Below are 17417 nucleotides of genomic sequence, written 5' to 3' on the forward strand. Positions count from 1 at the left end.
TTTGGAATCTTTGGAATTGTCTATCCCAATACTTCATGGTGATCCAGTCATTGAGCATGTCCCTGCTAAAGATTAAACGGAATCAAGAGATATGGAAATAGTGAATGTATTCTTACTTCAATTAACTGAAATAAACAATTAGTTAACTACAAATAACCTAATTTAAGTAACAAAGTTAAGAGTATAGAGTGGTTTATGAGTTTAGATATCTCAGTGTAGCTGACGTATGGATTACTTTAGTCTCTAATGAACTGTCCTACCACAACTAGAGAGCAGTCCTGAACTGCTATCTACTTCATTGATCAGACTGGGGTCAAGGAAAGAGCATTCACGTCGTGGCCCCATTTCCACCAATCTTTCCACCACCACGCACAAGAAGCGACAAGACAGACACCATTGGATGCAGGTGCCGAGAAGTGTGTTCAGCTCTGGCTGAATAACTTCTAATATTGTGTGTGGACTCGATAAGAAGATTGATCAGACTTTACTTGCTTAACGTTATTCATGTTAGTCCCTTTATCATGTATCTGTACACTGTGGATGGTTCAATTGTAATCATGTATTGTCTTTCTGCTGACTGATTAGCACACAGCAAATTCTTTTGACTGTACCTTGGTATACGTGACAATAAACTAAACTAAACTAGTAGGTTGTGTTATTTGCTGTGTTAAATGTACCCTTTATCCTTTATGTACTTTTTATCCTTTATCTGTGCACTGTGGATGGTTTGATTCTATTCACGTATAGTCTTCTTTGACTGGATAACATGCAAAAAACAGATTACCACTGTACCTCGGTACATGTGACAATAATAATCAACTTAGCTAAATGACAGGTATTAGAGGTCATGGGGAGAAAGCAGGAGAATGGGGTTAGGAGGGAGAGATAGATCAGCCGTGGTTGAATGGCAGAATAGACTTGATAGGCCGAATGGCCAATTCTACTCATATTCCTGATGACCTTATGAAAAAACATTGGTCAAAGGTGATTGTTAAATGAACAATAGCAAAGGGAAAATAAAGTGTAATGAAGTGATGGCTGGAAGGAAGAGTGATCAAGATAAATAAAAGCTAAACCAATTTTACAAGTCACTATGATCCAGGAAGGCCCTCAGACAGATGATTGGTGTTGTAGACCTTGATGCATTTGGACTTTTTAGTAAATGCACAAAGAGCAGTGAATCTGGTGAAAATAAAGAGGAGTGGTTGTGGTTCATTTTAAGATTCTGTTTCGTGACTGTGCACCCACTCTGCACCAAGTCTGTCCGTATTTCACTACTTGGATATCTTATGTACTAGGTTATGGGGAGAAGGCAGGAGAATGGGGTTAGGAAGGAGAGATAGATCAGCCAGGATTGAATGACGGAGTAGACTTGATGGTCCGAATGGCCTAATTCTACTCCTATCACTTATGATCTTATGATGTTTAGTGATATCTACTTTGCGTTTGACTCTGTAAAGCAAGTAGCGGATTCTGGACATCCTTTTCCATTAAGATATTGATGCTCTTTGGCAACATTCCACCCTTACTTAGATGTTTGAATGTGATGATTCAAACTACTTTTATTAAGGGAGCCATCAATTAAAAGTATCACCAGCAGATGATAGAATTTGAGTGGAGCACTTTTAGAAAACACATTTGCTTTCGTGATAGTAGATGTTATTTTTGAATTCTTTAATAAATGAAAAATAATTCTGAAAATAGCTTCATACCGAGGAGACCACCAAAGGTGATGGCGGGGGTCAAGGCAGCAAAGTAAATGAAGATAATTGCAGCCAGACATTGAGTGTTCAGGGCGTCCTTGATGTCGCTCAGGTATTTGGGGTAGCGACGCTTGATATCTCGGATCAAACCTCCAAACGGTCTCCCTGTTCTTTTGAGAGGATCATCGTCTTCAGGGGGTGTTGTTTTCCTTGCGGCTGGAATGATAGAAACATTGTGTGTAGGAAAGAACTGCACATGCTGGTTTAAATTGAAGGTAGACACAAAATGCTGGAGTAACTCAGCGGGGCAAGCAGCATTTCTGGAGAGAAGGAATGGGTGACGTTTCGGGTCGAGGCGCTTCTTCAGGCTGAAAAAGGCTCTCAACCCGAATCATCACTCATCCTTCTCTCCAGTGATGCTGCCTATCCCATTGAGTTACTCCAGAATTTTGTGTCTACCTATGATAGAAACAATGGCACCCCCTAAATTGGATATGATACCTCAGTCAACCTGAAGATGAGATTATTTTGATGAGCCCTTGGGGTCAACTATAATTTTAAGGCTGGGCTTTTTCTTCCAGTTTACATTTAATCAGAGTTTGATCCTAACCCCTGTTGCACCATTTATTTTGTCTAGCACTTTTGAACGGCTGCTTTTCCTAGTTTCCTGGTGAAAGCTCACATTACCAATCTCACACTTTACTGACGGTCATTTGCACTAGTGCTGCTAGAGCCGCTACCTCACAGCGTCAGAGGCCTGGGTTCAATCCTGACTTTGGGTGCTGTCTGTGTGGAGTTTGCACATTTCCCCCGTGACCTCGTTTATTTCCTCTGGGTGCTCCAGATTCCCCCTACATCCCAAAGACGTGCGGGTTTGCAGCTTAATCGATGCTGTCAATTGCACCTGGTATGTGAGGGATGAGAAAGTAGAATAACATAGAACTAGTGTTAACGGGTGAGCAATGGTCAGCGTGGACTCGATGGGCCAAAGGGCCTGTTTCCATGCTGTTTCTCTGAACTAAACCAAACTGGACTAAGCTATCCACAGATAGAAAGTCACCATCCTGTTATTCATAACTCTTTGTAATGACATTTTTTTGTTCATAACAGGTTAAAAGAAATGACTTTTTCTACATTTGTACTATAATTTACTTTGCATTATTTACAGTATCCATTTCACGTGATTGTCTTGCTATTTGGTATTTTCAATGATTGTTCCTTCTTTTTTCTAATACATAATGCCCGCCAGTCATCATTAAATGCCTGATATTACGCATTTTTAATTATTTTAGGTAAATATATAAAGAATCACAAAAAGATGGCCTCAGTCACAGTAACTGTGAAAAGGCAGGAATGTCATCAAAGCCCATTTGCTTCATTGCTTCAGGGAAAGAGATGTCATTTATGGGCAATTTGCCCCATCCGCTACTTCTGACCCACTGAGGTTGTTGACTCTTATCTGCCCCCTCAGTTCAGTGGTAATTGGGGATGTTTCATAAAAGCCGGCATGGCCAGAGCCTGCTATCACATAAATACATTCATGTAAAGGGATGTGTAAAAAGGAGCTGGTTTGCACTGAAGATCGACACAAAATGCTGGAGCAATTCAACGGTTCAGGCAGCATCTCTGGAGAAAAGGAATAGGTGACGATACGTCAGGTGAATAGGTTGCAAAAAGGCAGAGATCCTGCCTGACCCGCTGAATTACTCCAGCATTTTGTGTCTATCTTTAATGTAAAGGGAGCCTGACTTGCCTGACTTACCGATTTGTAATGGTACAGCCGTTTTTCCCAACTTCTTATCAATCTTGTTCTTCCTCTTCAACAGCATTTCATGCTGGAAGGGGATGACAGACCTTAGTAGATCCTCATCATGAACTTCTGTTGGTGAAATGACAATGCTGTAATCCAGAACCTCACGGATACCAGTCAGCAGATCGCAGCGACTCTTTGCTTCATATGCCACTTGGCGGAAAACCTGGGAAAACAGAACATCATTAAACCTCCCCATTTAGATTTCAGAATATACAATGCTGTATATGGGTGTCAGGGGTTATGGGGAGAAGGCAGGAGAGTGAGGCTAAGATAGATAAGATAGATTGAATGCGGTGTAGGCGTGATGGACCAATTGGCTTGATTCTGCTCCTATCACTTATGAACTTATTAAAACCTTTCTCCAGACATCCTCAATATTAAGCAGTGTGTGGGACGGAACTGCAGATGCTGGTTTTAACCAAAGATAGACACAAAATGCTGGAGTATATTTAAGATATATATAAAGAGTATATTTATAGCTATATTTAAGAGGGAGTTAGATGTGGCTCTTGTGGCTAAGGGGATCAGGGGGTATGGAGAGAAGGCAGGTATGGGATACTGAGTTGGATGATCAGCCATGATCATATTGAATGGCGGTGCAGGCTCGAAGGGCCGAATGGCCTACTCCTGCACCTAATTTCTATGTTTCCATGTTTCTATGAGTAACTCAGCGAGACAGGCAGCATCTTGTGACCAGAAACATCACACATTCCTTCTCTCTCCATAGATGTTGTAGCATTTTGTGTCTATTCTCAATATTAAGTAGCTGAGAGTGCAACTAGGGATGGGAGTGGCTGACCTTTTCCAGTTCAAAGATGTAATTACTAGCTATAAGCATCTACACCGAATAATATGAGGCAATACTGGCAACCAAGGATTCTCAGTATTGCCATCTGTAAATGGGAATTGAATTAAGAAACTAGACTTTTGACATGCACTGTGGACTATTTGCGATTTCAGTACATCAAATGATGTTTAATCTTGATGAGCAAATTCCAAGGAGTCAGTCAGGACAGTGGATAGAGTATACCTGAAAATTTCCATTTGCATGAACGCTTTTACAGCACAATTCTCGATGTAGCAAATTTCGATTTGGGGGAAGCCCCATTAACGTGAGTAAACGAGTTCCTATATAATGGAGCATCTATCCAGAGAAGAAATGCTTTGCCAAGTTCCAGGAGTTTAATGCAATGTAAGAATTCAACATGTTGAGGTTTTCAAAGTTTCCCAAACGTTCCTTACCTTGTCTGCCATTAAAGTTGAAAGTGAGCGTCCAATTTCATGGTAGTCCAGATTAGAAGTGCTGGGTCCCAGGAATACAGCTATGAATCTGGTGGGGATGGGAATCCCCAGCACTGACTCCAAATGCACAGCCTGCTCCAAACGCACAAAGGCCATTGCTGGAGAAGCCATTGTCTCCACACAACCTACAAGGGAAGGCATTGAGGTGTCCTTGAGTATTTTTGCCATCACATTCACGTCTACTTGAGTTAATATTTAAGGTAAATCGTGGAAATGTCGGATCTGAGAATAAAGCCTCCAAATTATTCAGTTCAATCATGTATAGTACAAGGCCAACATAACTTAATGGTATGTATATCTTTCTCCATTAAATACGTCTTTTTTTAAAATAAGTTCCTATAAATTCTTATAGATTTGAGAAAATGGATAACAGCGATGAATAGTTTACAGAGTCATAGTCATACAGCACGGAAAAAGGCCCTTTGGTCCAATTTGCCCATGCCAACCAAGTTGCCCCATCTATGCTAGTCCCACCTGCCCGCATTTTCCCCAAATCCCTCTAAACCTTTCCTATCCATATACCTGTTGAAATATCTTTTAATAGTTGTTATTGTACCAGCTTCAACTACCCCCTCTGGCAATTCATTCCAATATCTTACTTTTCTTTGAATGGTACCCGCTTAATTTAATTTTTAGTTTAGAGATACAGAGCGGAAACAGGCCCTTCGGCCCACCAAGTCCATGCTGACCAGCAATCCTCGCACATTAACACTATCCTTCCCTAGGGACATTTTACATTTATACCAAGCCAAGTAACGTACAAACCTGTACGCCTTTAGAATATGGGAGGAATCCGAAGAACTCGGAGAAAACCCATGCAGGCCACGGGGAGAACATAAAAACTCCGCGCAGACAACACAGATCGAACCCGGGACTATGGTGCTGCAAGACAGCATCTCTATCGCTGCACCACTGTGTCGGCCTAATTGTTCATCCAAAGCCGCAGATAAGATGCGGCTGCATTTCGTTTTCTCTGTACTGTACACTGACAATGACAATTAAAGTTGAATCTGAATCTGATAACCGAAAGGCACCCACTAGCAAACTAAGACACGGCATGAGCATAATTTGCATGTTGTTACTTTATCAGGATGTATCTACAGCTTCCTCCTTTCGAGCTTCCTGCATCTGGTTGATGTGAGTGATAGTGAAAGCAGCCAAACCAACTCACTTCACCACAAATGCCCCACAAGGACAGAAGAGTGTTCTAATTCAAATTATCAACTTTGTTTCCACTTTTATTCCAAAGCACAAAAGGGAATGCCACACTTACCAACAAGAACCAGGGTGGCCTCTGTGTTTTCTGGAACTTTGTCCATTATTTCTGAGTGACGTCTGCTCTGATGACCCTTTCCACAAATTACAAAACATTGTAATTTACTTAAATGCAAACCCCTTTAAATAACACAGGGTAGAATTATTACGAAGGGATGCCTGCTGTCAAATTTTACTCAACGTGGGAATGTAGGATGTGAGTGGAATAGAAAGAAAGCCAACAAAATATAATAAGAAAGCAAATACTTTGAAGGGGTAGTGTCCAGAAGCTAGCCCAGGACAGACAGGAGTGGAGGACCTTCGTTGCTGCCCTACATGCCAGGGGGCATAATAGGCAGTAAGTAAGTAATACTTTGAAGCACAACCAAAGGAAAGCTTGTAGAGCTTTGTGCCAAACATTTGATTCCAGTTAAATTGCAAGTTACTTGGGTATTCCTGAGTATTTTTTTTTGTCATTTAAACTTGTTGCACTAAATATCATGTATCCATTTATGGGAAAGAATGTGACACTTTGTTGGGCAAACAGAAGGTAAACCTGTGTGATTTACTGAGTGGCTTGGATTAGAACCTTTTCTATATGTGCTGTAAAACGGCGTGATCAAAAGAAAGTTTCTGTTGAGAAAGGAATGAACATGCAAGGATTTGAATGAGTTTCAATGACAGGTGCCCAGTGGGAGAATCAAGCACTCTCAGGCTCAATACTGAAATGAATTTAGCCCCATTTCAGGCTGAAGTATAAATGTATGGCAGGAAGTGATTGTTTCCTGCGCTTATTTTCCAAAACTGCCCCAGCCATGCAAGGCTTTGACCAAGGCTGAGGTTTCCAGTCTTATTTTGCACGGATATGACTTTGACACCAAAATAACCCCATTATTGGCAATTAGCATAATAACATTTAATCTTCATCTTGTTGATAAACTACTCTTCATTAGGAGGTAGTACACATTTCCAACGCAACTACTGAATTGTTGACTTACCTCCTTTAACTTTGTTTCGATATCCAGATGACCACTAACTTCATCAAATTGGTGTCTGTAGTGAATAAAAATACAGATTGTCGGCTATATTTATGTACAGTATGATACTGCATTGAAGAGAACATTCCTTGAATTAACACATCTGTAATTGTTCAGCTATTCCTATTTTTCTGTTAGTGTATTATGGTAGATAAATTCACTGGACCTGATCAAGTGCATCCATGGATATTGTTGGAAGCTAAGGAAGGGGGGGGGGGGGGGGGGGGGGGGGTCACTGGCAGAGATATATGTATCATCTTTGGACTGGAGGGCTGTGATTCTATTGAACTTAATTTAGAGATACAGCATGGAAACAGGCCATTCAGCCCACGAGTCCATGCCGACCATCAATCCCATTCATGCTAGATCTATGTTATCCCACTTTCAGATCCACTCTCTACAGACTAGGGGGCAATTTACAGAGGTGATGTAACCTACAAATCCGCACAATTTGGGGATGTGGGGGGAAACCAGAGTACCTGGAGGAAACGTATTCAATCACATGAAGAATGTGCAAACTCCACACAGACAGCACCTGAGGTCAGGATTGAACCCGGGTCTCTGGTGCTGTGAGACAGTGGCTCTACCAGCTGCGCCACTGTGCCACTTTTAAGAAAAGCTGCAAAGAAAAACCTGTGAATTACAAGCTGTTGAACCTTACATTAGTGGTGCATAGGTTATTGAAGTGAAGTCTGGTAAATAGGATCTACATGCATTTGTAAAGGCAAGGACTCATTAGGGAATATACATGGGTCTGTGTGTCTCATGAATTGGATTGGTTTGGGTGACCACGAATATTGATGAGGGTAGTGTGGTAGACGTTATCTACAAAGGACTTTCTCAAAGCTTTAAACAAGGTACCTCTTGGTTGGCTGGCGTAGAAGGTTCGACCACATGTAATCTAGAGCAAGCTAGGCATTTGGAGATTAATTGGCCAACATTTTAGCGGTTATGCCAATTGGATACAAAGTTGGTTTGGTGGAAGGAGTCAAAGGGTAGTGATAGAGGGTTCTTTTTCAGACTGCAGGCTGTACCACAGGGGACTGATGCTGGGTCCACTGTTATTAATTATTGATTATTGATTTATTAAGGATTTGAATGTGAATGTAGATGCCATGGTTAGTAAGTTTGTGGATGACACTAAAATTGGTGGTACAGTTACGATGGTGAAGGTCATCTATAGTAACATTCGGATCTTAATCAATTGGGTGATGGCCCACGGAATGGCAGATGGATTTTAATTCAGTTGTTGTACTTTGGTAGCACAAAACCGGACAGGACCCGCATGGTAAATGGGAGGGAGTGCTGTAGAACAGAGAAACCTAGGGATGCAGGTACATTGTTCCATGAAGGAGGTTAGGTCACCTTAGATAATCCTACATGATATCACATAGAGAGTCATAGAGTCATACAACACAGAAACAATCCCTTCGGCCCAACTAGCCCATGCTGACATAAAATGCCCTATCTACACTAGTCCCACCTGACCCCATTTGGCTCGCACCCCCCTAAACCTTTCCTATCCATGTACTTGTCCAAATGTATTTTAAATCATAAGAGATTTTCAGGCAAAGTTACCCAGTTAAGAGGTTTTTATCGAAGAGACCCTTATCATTCCTAAAGAATTTGGCAAAAATTGTTGCTCCTGTGATTTCCTATGACAACGTCGTCATAGGACAAAAAGGAACTTTAAATCAGCTGAAGAGATGGTCCTTTTACCTGTGTTTTAAGAGCAAGGTATTCAACACAGTGATTCTCATTTGTGCTCTGATCTGATCTTTGGCGATCATCTCTTCGACAATGTGAACACTAATCCCAGACATGGTTGTTTCCTTCAAGTCAAACAGGACAGCACCTGATAGAGAAAAACAAATCTGTTTTTAACCGGCACAACAAGTTTAATTTAGTTTAGTTTAATTTAGTTAGTTTAGTTAAGTTTAGATTAGTTTAGGAATATAGCAGCCCTAAAGCTTTAGGCCCCCCAAATCCACGCTGACCATTGATCACCTGTTTATACAAGTTCTATGTTATCCCACTTTCTCACGCATTCCACACTAGGTACAATTTTACAAATGCCAATTGACCTACAAACCAGCACATCTTAGGGATGTGAGAGGAAACCAGAGCACCCGAAGGAAACCAGGCGCTCACAGGGAGGACATGCAAACTCCACATTGACCAACACCCGAGGTCAGGATCGAACTCGGGTCTCCAGCGCTGTGAGGCAGCAACTCTACCAGCTGTGCCACTGTTGCATTGAGTAAATTCATCAGAAATGCATTGCTTTTACATATTAAGGTTGGACTCAGGGAAACTATTTGCAGCACAATTTGAGAAGGATTAAAATGGATAACAGATGCAATAGCAAGGAACTGCAGATGCTGGTTTATACCAAAGATAGATACAAAGAGTTTGAGAACTCAACAGGTCAGGCATCATCCCTGAAGAATATGGATTGGTGACATTTTGGGTTGGGACCCTTCTTCAGACTGACACTAGATATCTTCAGTAGACACTATACGTACCATTGTTGATGGCCCTTTGTACTTCCAGCAGATACCTGAAACTGAGACAAGGGACATGTGGTTTACTCCAACGGTCTGTCTCCTCCTCGAGCTTCTCCTCGTACATTATCCATCGTGCACGTTCCTTCCAGTAAGATTTCTCCCCATCCTTCGTCAGTTCATTCATTTCAACATATGCCTGAGGTAAGACCCAGAAGAAGGAGATAAAATGACTGTACAATCTATAGAATTTAACATTAAAATGTATTAATCACACGAATGTAACTGGCAGTAACTATATGATAATAAAGCACTTCTACACACAACTTTAAAATAATGTAATTAAAACCAAATATGGAGGTTAGAATTTGAAAATAAGGGATGATGTGTGGTTCGAATTCACCTCACCAAGACTCCAGATGTGAGGTAAAAAATAAATTACATTCAACACTGGTGACGTGGCTTTCATGGGAAAATAAATAGAACAAAGTAATGCTTTCCCAGAAGTTTAAGTAGAAGTCCGTTGGACTGTTTTAGTGCAAATTGAGTTATACTTCACTCCACACGTGTGGAGATTGTTCTTGAGAACACCTCAGGCAAAAAAGCCTTAGGCTAATGGAACTCTTCAATCTTACAACACTTTTCAGAAACAAGCTTAAGAAACAGCAAATTATTGTGATTAAGTCACTGATAAGTTAAATTAAGTTACTGTTACCAAATGATTAATAGTTCCTTGGAAGCCATTCCACAAGTAGTTTTATCACACATTTGAATTCAATTTTTGGAGCAGTTATGACGAGACCTTTATTCCCAAAACTGTAAAACTGTACCTTGTGGAAAGTTTCTTTTCCAAAGTTTTTGTGATATGTGTCAGACTGAAACGGGAGAGTTCCTGGCGGATCTATTCACAAACAGAATGATTTTAGGTAGAATGACTTCAAACACATTTATTATTACTGGAATAATATTATAATTTTTAATTTACATTTTATTTCTACGTTGATAGTCAGACCTCTTCATAACATGACTGTGTTGCCAAAAATGATTTTTATATCATTATCAATCCCATAATACACTACAGTCCACATTGTGAGGTGATTCAGGTTCGGGTTCAGGTGACAGTAGACGCCATCATTTGAATTGGAAAAACTAGAAAGAATTCAACTTTCAGGGGCGGCACAGTGGTGCAGCGGTAGAGTTGCTGCCTTACAGCGCATGCAGCGCCAGAGGCCCGGGGTTCGATCACGACGACGGGCGTTGTCTGTATGGAGTTTGTACGTTCTCCCCGTGACCACTTGGGTTTTCTCCGAGATCTTTGGTTTCCCCCCACACTCCAAAGACTCACAGCTTTGAAGGTTAATTGGCTTGGTATAAATGTAAATTGTCCCTTGTGTGTGTGTGTGGGGATCGCTGGCTGGTGCGGACTCGGTGGGCCAAAGGCCCTTTTCTGTGCTGTATCTCTAAACTAAACTAAACTAAACTAAACTAAACCAAACTAAACCAAACTAAACTAAATTAAACTGCTGTATGTTTAAGAAAGAACTGCAGATGTTGGAAAAATCGAAGGTAGACAAAAATGCCGGAGAAACTCAGCGGGTGAGGCAGCATCCATGGAGTGAAGGAATGGGTGACGTTTCGGGGCGAGAAGGGTCTCGGCCCGAAACACAAACTACTGTATAATCAGTTTAATTATAAAGTGCTTTTTTTGCTATTGGGCAGCTGTACTATGAATGGAGTCAGCGGGTGAAGCAATTTGTTCCTGCTCCTAAAATTCATCTATTCTTAAAACATTTCCTACACTTATTAGGCATTCCATGTTTATCTGTGTTTCCAGCTCCATTGTTAATCTATTTAAAATATTCTAAATGGATTATTTTAAAAACAATCCTCCTTTAATAATATTCTCTCTGATGTATGTTGCTCAATTACAAGCACTGCAATATTTTACATATTTAGTCCAGTTTATATCTTTCCTCATAATTTATTATCTTTCACACCAACTAGCCACTGGTGTTGCTTTCTTTTATTTTAATATCCTCCTTGGATTTTCTGTCTTCTTTTCACTAATAAATCATCTGTCCTCTCCACAGTAACCATTAGTGGCAAGGCCTTTAACAGCATTGATGTACAGAGGGATCTTGGGGTCCAAGTCCATAACTCCGTGAAAGTGGCAGCACAGATAGAGAGAGTGGTAAAGAGAGCATATGGTAGTCTTGCCTTCATCAGTTGTGGCATTGAGTATGAGGCAGGAAGACATGATGCATCTTTATAGGACTTTAGTTCGGCTGCAGTTGGAGCATTCCGTACAGTTTTGGTCACCCCATTACAAGAAGAATATGGAGGCTTTTGAAAAGGTACAGAGGAGGTTTACCAGAATAATGCATGTATTAGGGGCTATTAGCTACAGGGAGAGGTTGGACAGATTTGGATTTTGAGGTTGAGGGGAGACCTGATAGAAGTATATACAATTATTATGAACATAGATAGGGGTAGACAGTCAGAACCTTTATCCCAGGTGGAACTATCTAATATTAGAGGGCTTAGCTTTTAGGTGAGCTTGGCAACATTTAAAAGAGATGTGCAGGGCAAGTTTTTTACACTGAGGGAGGTGGGCAACTGAAGGTGCTGCCTGGGATGGTGATGGAGGTAGATACAAATGTGGTGTTTAAGAGGCTTTTGAATAGGCACATGGATATATATGCAAGGAATGCAGGGATATGGCTCAGGTGCAGGCAGTTAAGTGTTGGTCTTGGCCTCATGTTCAGCACAGAAATTGTGAGCTGATGGGCCTATTCCTGTGCTGGACTGTTCTATGCTCTGCGTTATCTCCAATAAATTACCAGCACTAATCTTGTTACTTACAAAAATCTCTATATCTACAAGAAATCTGGCTTTAAATTGTATATAAAACTGTGAACACATCCTTAATTCTCAAGATCCGCCAAAGGGGAAGATTGCAACCTTCACGTGCTCCGCCCTGTTTCAACGAATGCAATCAACCTGGCGAGCACAATCAAATAAGATCAAATAGAACAAGTTGTCCTACAACTTTAGGCTGTGCACGCCATATGCAAGAAGAAGATGATCTGTCTAAAATCAATATTTCAAATCAACTCTTTGATAAGCTTTTACTAACTTTCTTTTATAAGTCTGATGACATTGCCTTTCACCTCTGTAAAAAGTTGCTTTTTGGTGCTTTATCGGCAAGAACATTTGAAGTGATTGACTTGTTGAAAACATTAGATATAAACATTTGATATGAGCCACTTACCCTTTTGCAGAATAATTTTTCCTCTGCTACAACACAAAAGTAAAAACACCATTAGAATGCAGCTTTGGGTATAATGCAAATCTTATATAGTCCAAAGGAGAGGAACTCTCTCATGAGAGGAATGGATCAGGTAGACGCACAGAGTCTCTTGCCCAGAGTAGGGGAATCGAGAACCAGAGGACATAGGTTTAAAGTGGGGGGAAGATTTAATAGGAAGCTGAGGAGTAACTTTTTCACACAGATATTGATTGAACTACTTTCACTTTCAAGCATTGGATTTCTTGAATTGTTGTTCATACAGTATATCTAAAAGAATTTGCAAAATACAAGAATTATATCAAATCAATCAGACGATTGTGCAGGAGGTTAACTTTCACTGTTGGATGCGTGAATCAAACTCTACTTGTATTGAGCAGACCATACCATGTGAACAGACAAAATGGTAAGACATGACAAGACCAGTTGGTTGATCAGTCATGCACCTCCCTTGTGTGGGCTGGAGAATCGTGGATAATCATGGCCAGAGAATTCTCATTGCTCCTCTCATCCTCACACATGGGGGTCAAAAAATGCATGGTCAATAAGGAAGAAATCCAGTTATAAGAAAGCCCCAAACCGACATCTATCCACAACGTCCCATTACAATCAGGTAAAGAAGCTTTGAGGTGTCACGTACCTGGGGTCTGCGGTTCCCGATATGAACCTCGAATGAGGCTTGGGACTTTCTTCACCTGTGGCCAACTGAATAGAGAAAGAAAATAGGGGGGGAAAAATGCCAATTTATCAATTCTGACAGAATTGGTACAAGTTATTTACAAGTACTATTTACAAGTTACACCTATCACAGCCCCAATTACCAAGTGGTCACCAATCAAAGTATCAAGATCACATGAACCTCTTTACAAGGCTTTACAACCTGTTTTTGTATATGGAACAGATTGATTAATTCAGCCACAAAAGGACATGTCCCATTATCACCACCACCATTGGTAATCTATTTCTCTTAAAGGAAATACTAATGTATACACCATTAAAAAAAAAACACACACATATATATCCTCCCATAGTAGCATGCCAGTATATATCAACCTACAACTAAATAATATACTCATTATTTAACACTAACTATAAATTAATTGAATCTCAAAGCTGATGAAGGTAGACACAAAATGCTGGAGTAACTTAGCAGGACAGACTGAAGAAGGGTCTCGACCTGAAATGTCACCCAATTCCTTCTCAGCAGTGATGCTGCCTGTCCCACTGAGTTACTCCAGCATCTTGTGTCTATCTTCGATTTAAACTAGCATCTGCAGTTCTTTCCTATACATAACATGTATGCTAAGCTAGGTCATTAGATTTTTTTTATACCCCTGGTAAAACCTTTGTATTTATCCACAGGAAAAACACCACCAATCCTGCCGCTGCGATGTCCTCCAAATTCAGAGGAAGGACAGGTATTCTCTCTCAGGCCAATATGCCAGGTATGATGACCCAGTAACACTTGGTCAGCTCCATTGGGCAGGACATGCCATTCACATGGTCAACATCAGACTTCTGAAACAGACACTCTATACTGTGCCATGCCATGGTGAGACAGTATACATGGACAGAGGTAAAGATTTCAAGGACGTGCTCAAAGTCTCCTTGAAAAACTGCAACATCCCACTGACTCCTGGGGACTTCTAGCTCATGGCCATTCAACGTGGTGTAGGAGCATTCAGGTGGAAGTGTGGACTGCAAGTCCATGCTTCAAGAGCACACCTGAAGTCCTGCAGAAGAAATGCTCCACCTCAAGAACTATCCAAGCATCTGCTCCATTGGCCACCATCAGCCACCTACTGAAGAGTCTACAGTACCCACATTGCCCTCATTAACCACCTCAGAACCCACATCACTGGAGTGGATATTAATCACTCTTGATCTTGAGAGATTGCCTAAGGGGAGAAGAAGAAGGCACATGTATTAATTAATAACGCATCATTGCTACCCGTGTGATTTTGGGAGATTATTTGAAGAATGTTCTATCAATCTGTGTTCATTAGCTATGCAACCAACACTTTTTACTTCTGCACTGAGTGTGACAAATGACCGTATATTTTTCAGATGCTCAATGTCTCTACTTTGTCTTGAACAATGCAAACCTTAGAGACTTTACATGGATCAGTCGCGATACCTTTGCCTCGAGATTACTTATCAAAAGTATGCAGTTTGGTAACAGAGTCACCGGGAGAAAGAGCAAAATGCTCACTCACTTTACTGCACTATGTAGTCATGGATCATGATATTGTCATGGTAAAGGTGTGCGATTAATGGACGGAGACAACGTGACTGTGCGAGAAAATTTAGAAAAGATCTGAATGGGGTTAACATTGTAAGTAGGTTGGACTGGGTGGGTGAGATTTAGTTTAGTTTATTATTGTCACGTTTACTGAGGGGCAGTTGAGTGCTATCCAGTCCGCAAAAAGACTATACATGATTACAATGAAGCCGTCCACAGTGTACAGATACAGGATAAAGGAAATAATGTTTAGTTACGTAAAATTGGAGAATTCAACATTCGTACATTTGGGTTGTGAGTTAGCCAAGCAAAATATGAGGAGCTATTCCTCCAAATTGTAATGGAGGACAGAACAGTACAGGAAGGTTAGTATATGAATGGGGGGAGTTGAAATGGTTAGCAACTGGGAGATCCAGTAAGCCTTAGCCAAGTGTTAGTGTGGGCAACAGATGAGCAGGTATGACTGGAGGACAGGGAATAGAAAGATGCTTAGAGACTGGAATGGTGGAGCAGCGGTAGAGTTGCTGCCTTACAGCACCAGAGACCCGAGTTTGATCCTGTGTCTGTATGGCGTTTGTACACTCTCCCTATAACCACGTGGGTTTTCTCCGGGTGCTCTGGTTTCCTCCCACATTCCAAAGATGTGCAGGTTTGTAGGTTAATTGGCCTCAGTAAATTGTCCGTAGTGTGTAAGATAGAACTAGTATGGGTGATCATTGGTCGGCGCAGACTTAGTGAGCTGATGGGCCCATTTCCACACTATATCTCTAAACTAATCTAAACTAAACAGAACTAAAGAAACAAAACAGATTAAGGTAAAGTAATACAAAATGATAGACCCCACGCGAACAAGGGAACCTTTTGAACTTAGAAATAAGAATATAAGAAAATATAGAATTAAATAATGACTGGTTACACCACAGGCAGAACATGTCGAAGATTTCAGCAGGACAGGTTCCAACTGATCTGCTGAGTTGTTTCCAGTATTAACTGTTTCTACTTCAGATTTCCTGCATCTGCAGTTTTAAAACAAATCATGAACTATCTGGATTACTTCTTCTACAAGGTACATACAGTTTGATCTTTCTATCATATTACAGACTTTCTCGCATTTATTTATCCCCTTTGATAAACGTCTGTAAACACTGCCCAAGTTTGATCAGGTGGAAATCAAGACTGATTGATCTATCTTTCTACCTATGTTCCTAATTCCACTTCTCTTGGCTCTATCGATCCAAAGTGCCATGCCATACCTGTCAGAACAGTTCAGAACTGCCATTTTGTTTGGCAGTGTGTGAAATTATTTATAATGAGGATGGAGTGTCAAGGGAAGGAAAAAAAAACCACATAAGAACTAATGTTCACCATAATTGCTAGACACTGCTCTCAAAGAAGTGATATTTGGAAATAAACATTCTTCTCTCTAAGAGCACACAGTACACAGCACCCTGGAACCATTTGATTACTTGCTAACCTCAGTTTTGTCATAAACAAACTTTGGCGCGGTTTCGTGGAGGAAGGAACTGCAGATGCTGGTTTAAACCGAAGATAGACAATAAAAGATAGACGCAAAAAGAGACCCTTCTTCAGTCTGAAGAAGGGTCTCGATCCGAAACGTCATTCATTCCTTCTCATCAGAGATGCTGCCTGTCCCGCTTAGTGACTCCAGCTTTATGTGTCATTCTTTGGTTCTGTTTCTCTTGAATTCCGTGATATGTGAGATTTTGACTGATCACTGTAGTTGCTTTGTTCCATGCACCAAAAGATGACTGAACTTTATTGCCTTCCCTCACAATGGGAAACGTTGATTCCGCCGGGTGGGGATGCTTATGTTAAACTCTATCGTGTGTTGTGATCTTTTTTATTCGTATGGCTGTATGGTAACTCAAATCTCACTGTACCAATTGGTGCAGGTGACAATAAATGTAACTTGAACTTGACTTGAACCTGAACTTGAAGTAACACAACACCTTTGCAGAAGGTCAATGCAGTCCATGCTGTCTAAGGTATATTGAGAACAAGTGAAAGCAGGGCAGTGGCAGACAGGTGATACATCAGCCAATAACACACTCTGGGACACAGAGCAACATAGCTCTTTACCTGATCCCCATGTTCTGTCTTCTCTTGCTGACTATTGGCGGAGGGTGCGCGGGGACTGCGGGCAAATGAGTCACGGAGGTCTGTGAGAGATTTTTTAAAAGGAACATTAACAAGGATGCACTAAGTTGTGTTGTTCAATTAACCTCATCAATGTA

General features: G+C 40.9%; 1 protein-coding gene across 2 annotated transcripts in view; it reads right to left on the reverse strand.

The window, feature by feature from the left end:
• The window catches only part of LOC129710365 (anion exchange protein 2-like), a 55881-nt gene that overhangs the window by 22846 nt on the left and 15618 nt on the right, over positions 1-17417 (reverse strand). The window contains exons 4-14 of one of the 2 annotated variants that reach the window (XM_055657318.1): positions 17263-17342; positions 13561-13625; positions 12885-12910; positions 10444-10514; positions 9635-9812; positions 8829-8964; positions 7071-7125; positions 6092-6167; positions 4759-4943; positions 3466-3679; positions 1713-1919 (exon numbers count right to left, since the gene is read on the reverse strand). In XM_055657318.1, the coding sequence (XP_055513293.1) occupies positions 1713-1919; positions 3466-3679; positions 4759-4943; positions 6092-6167; positions 7071-7125; positions 8829-8964; positions 9635-9812; positions 10444-10514; positions 12885-12910; positions 13561-13625; positions 17263-17342 (1293 nt within the window). The remainder of the gene's footprint in view (positions 1-1712; positions 1920-3465; positions 3680-4758; positions 4944-6091; positions 6168-7070; positions 7126-8828; positions 8965-9634; positions 9813-10443; positions 10515-12884; positions 12911-13560; positions 13626-17262; positions 17343-17417) is intronic. The other variant, XM_055657319.1, reaches the window with a different exon arrangement.

The sequence above is a fragment of the Leucoraja erinacea genome, chromosome 27 (genome assembly GCF_028641065.1).
Source record: "Leucoraja erinacea ecotype New England chromosome 27, Leri_hhj_1, whole genome shotgun sequence".
Classification (NCBI taxonomy): domain Eukaryota; kingdom Metazoa; phylum Chordata; class Chondrichthyes; order Rajiformes; family Rajidae; genus Leucoraja; species Leucoraja erinaceus.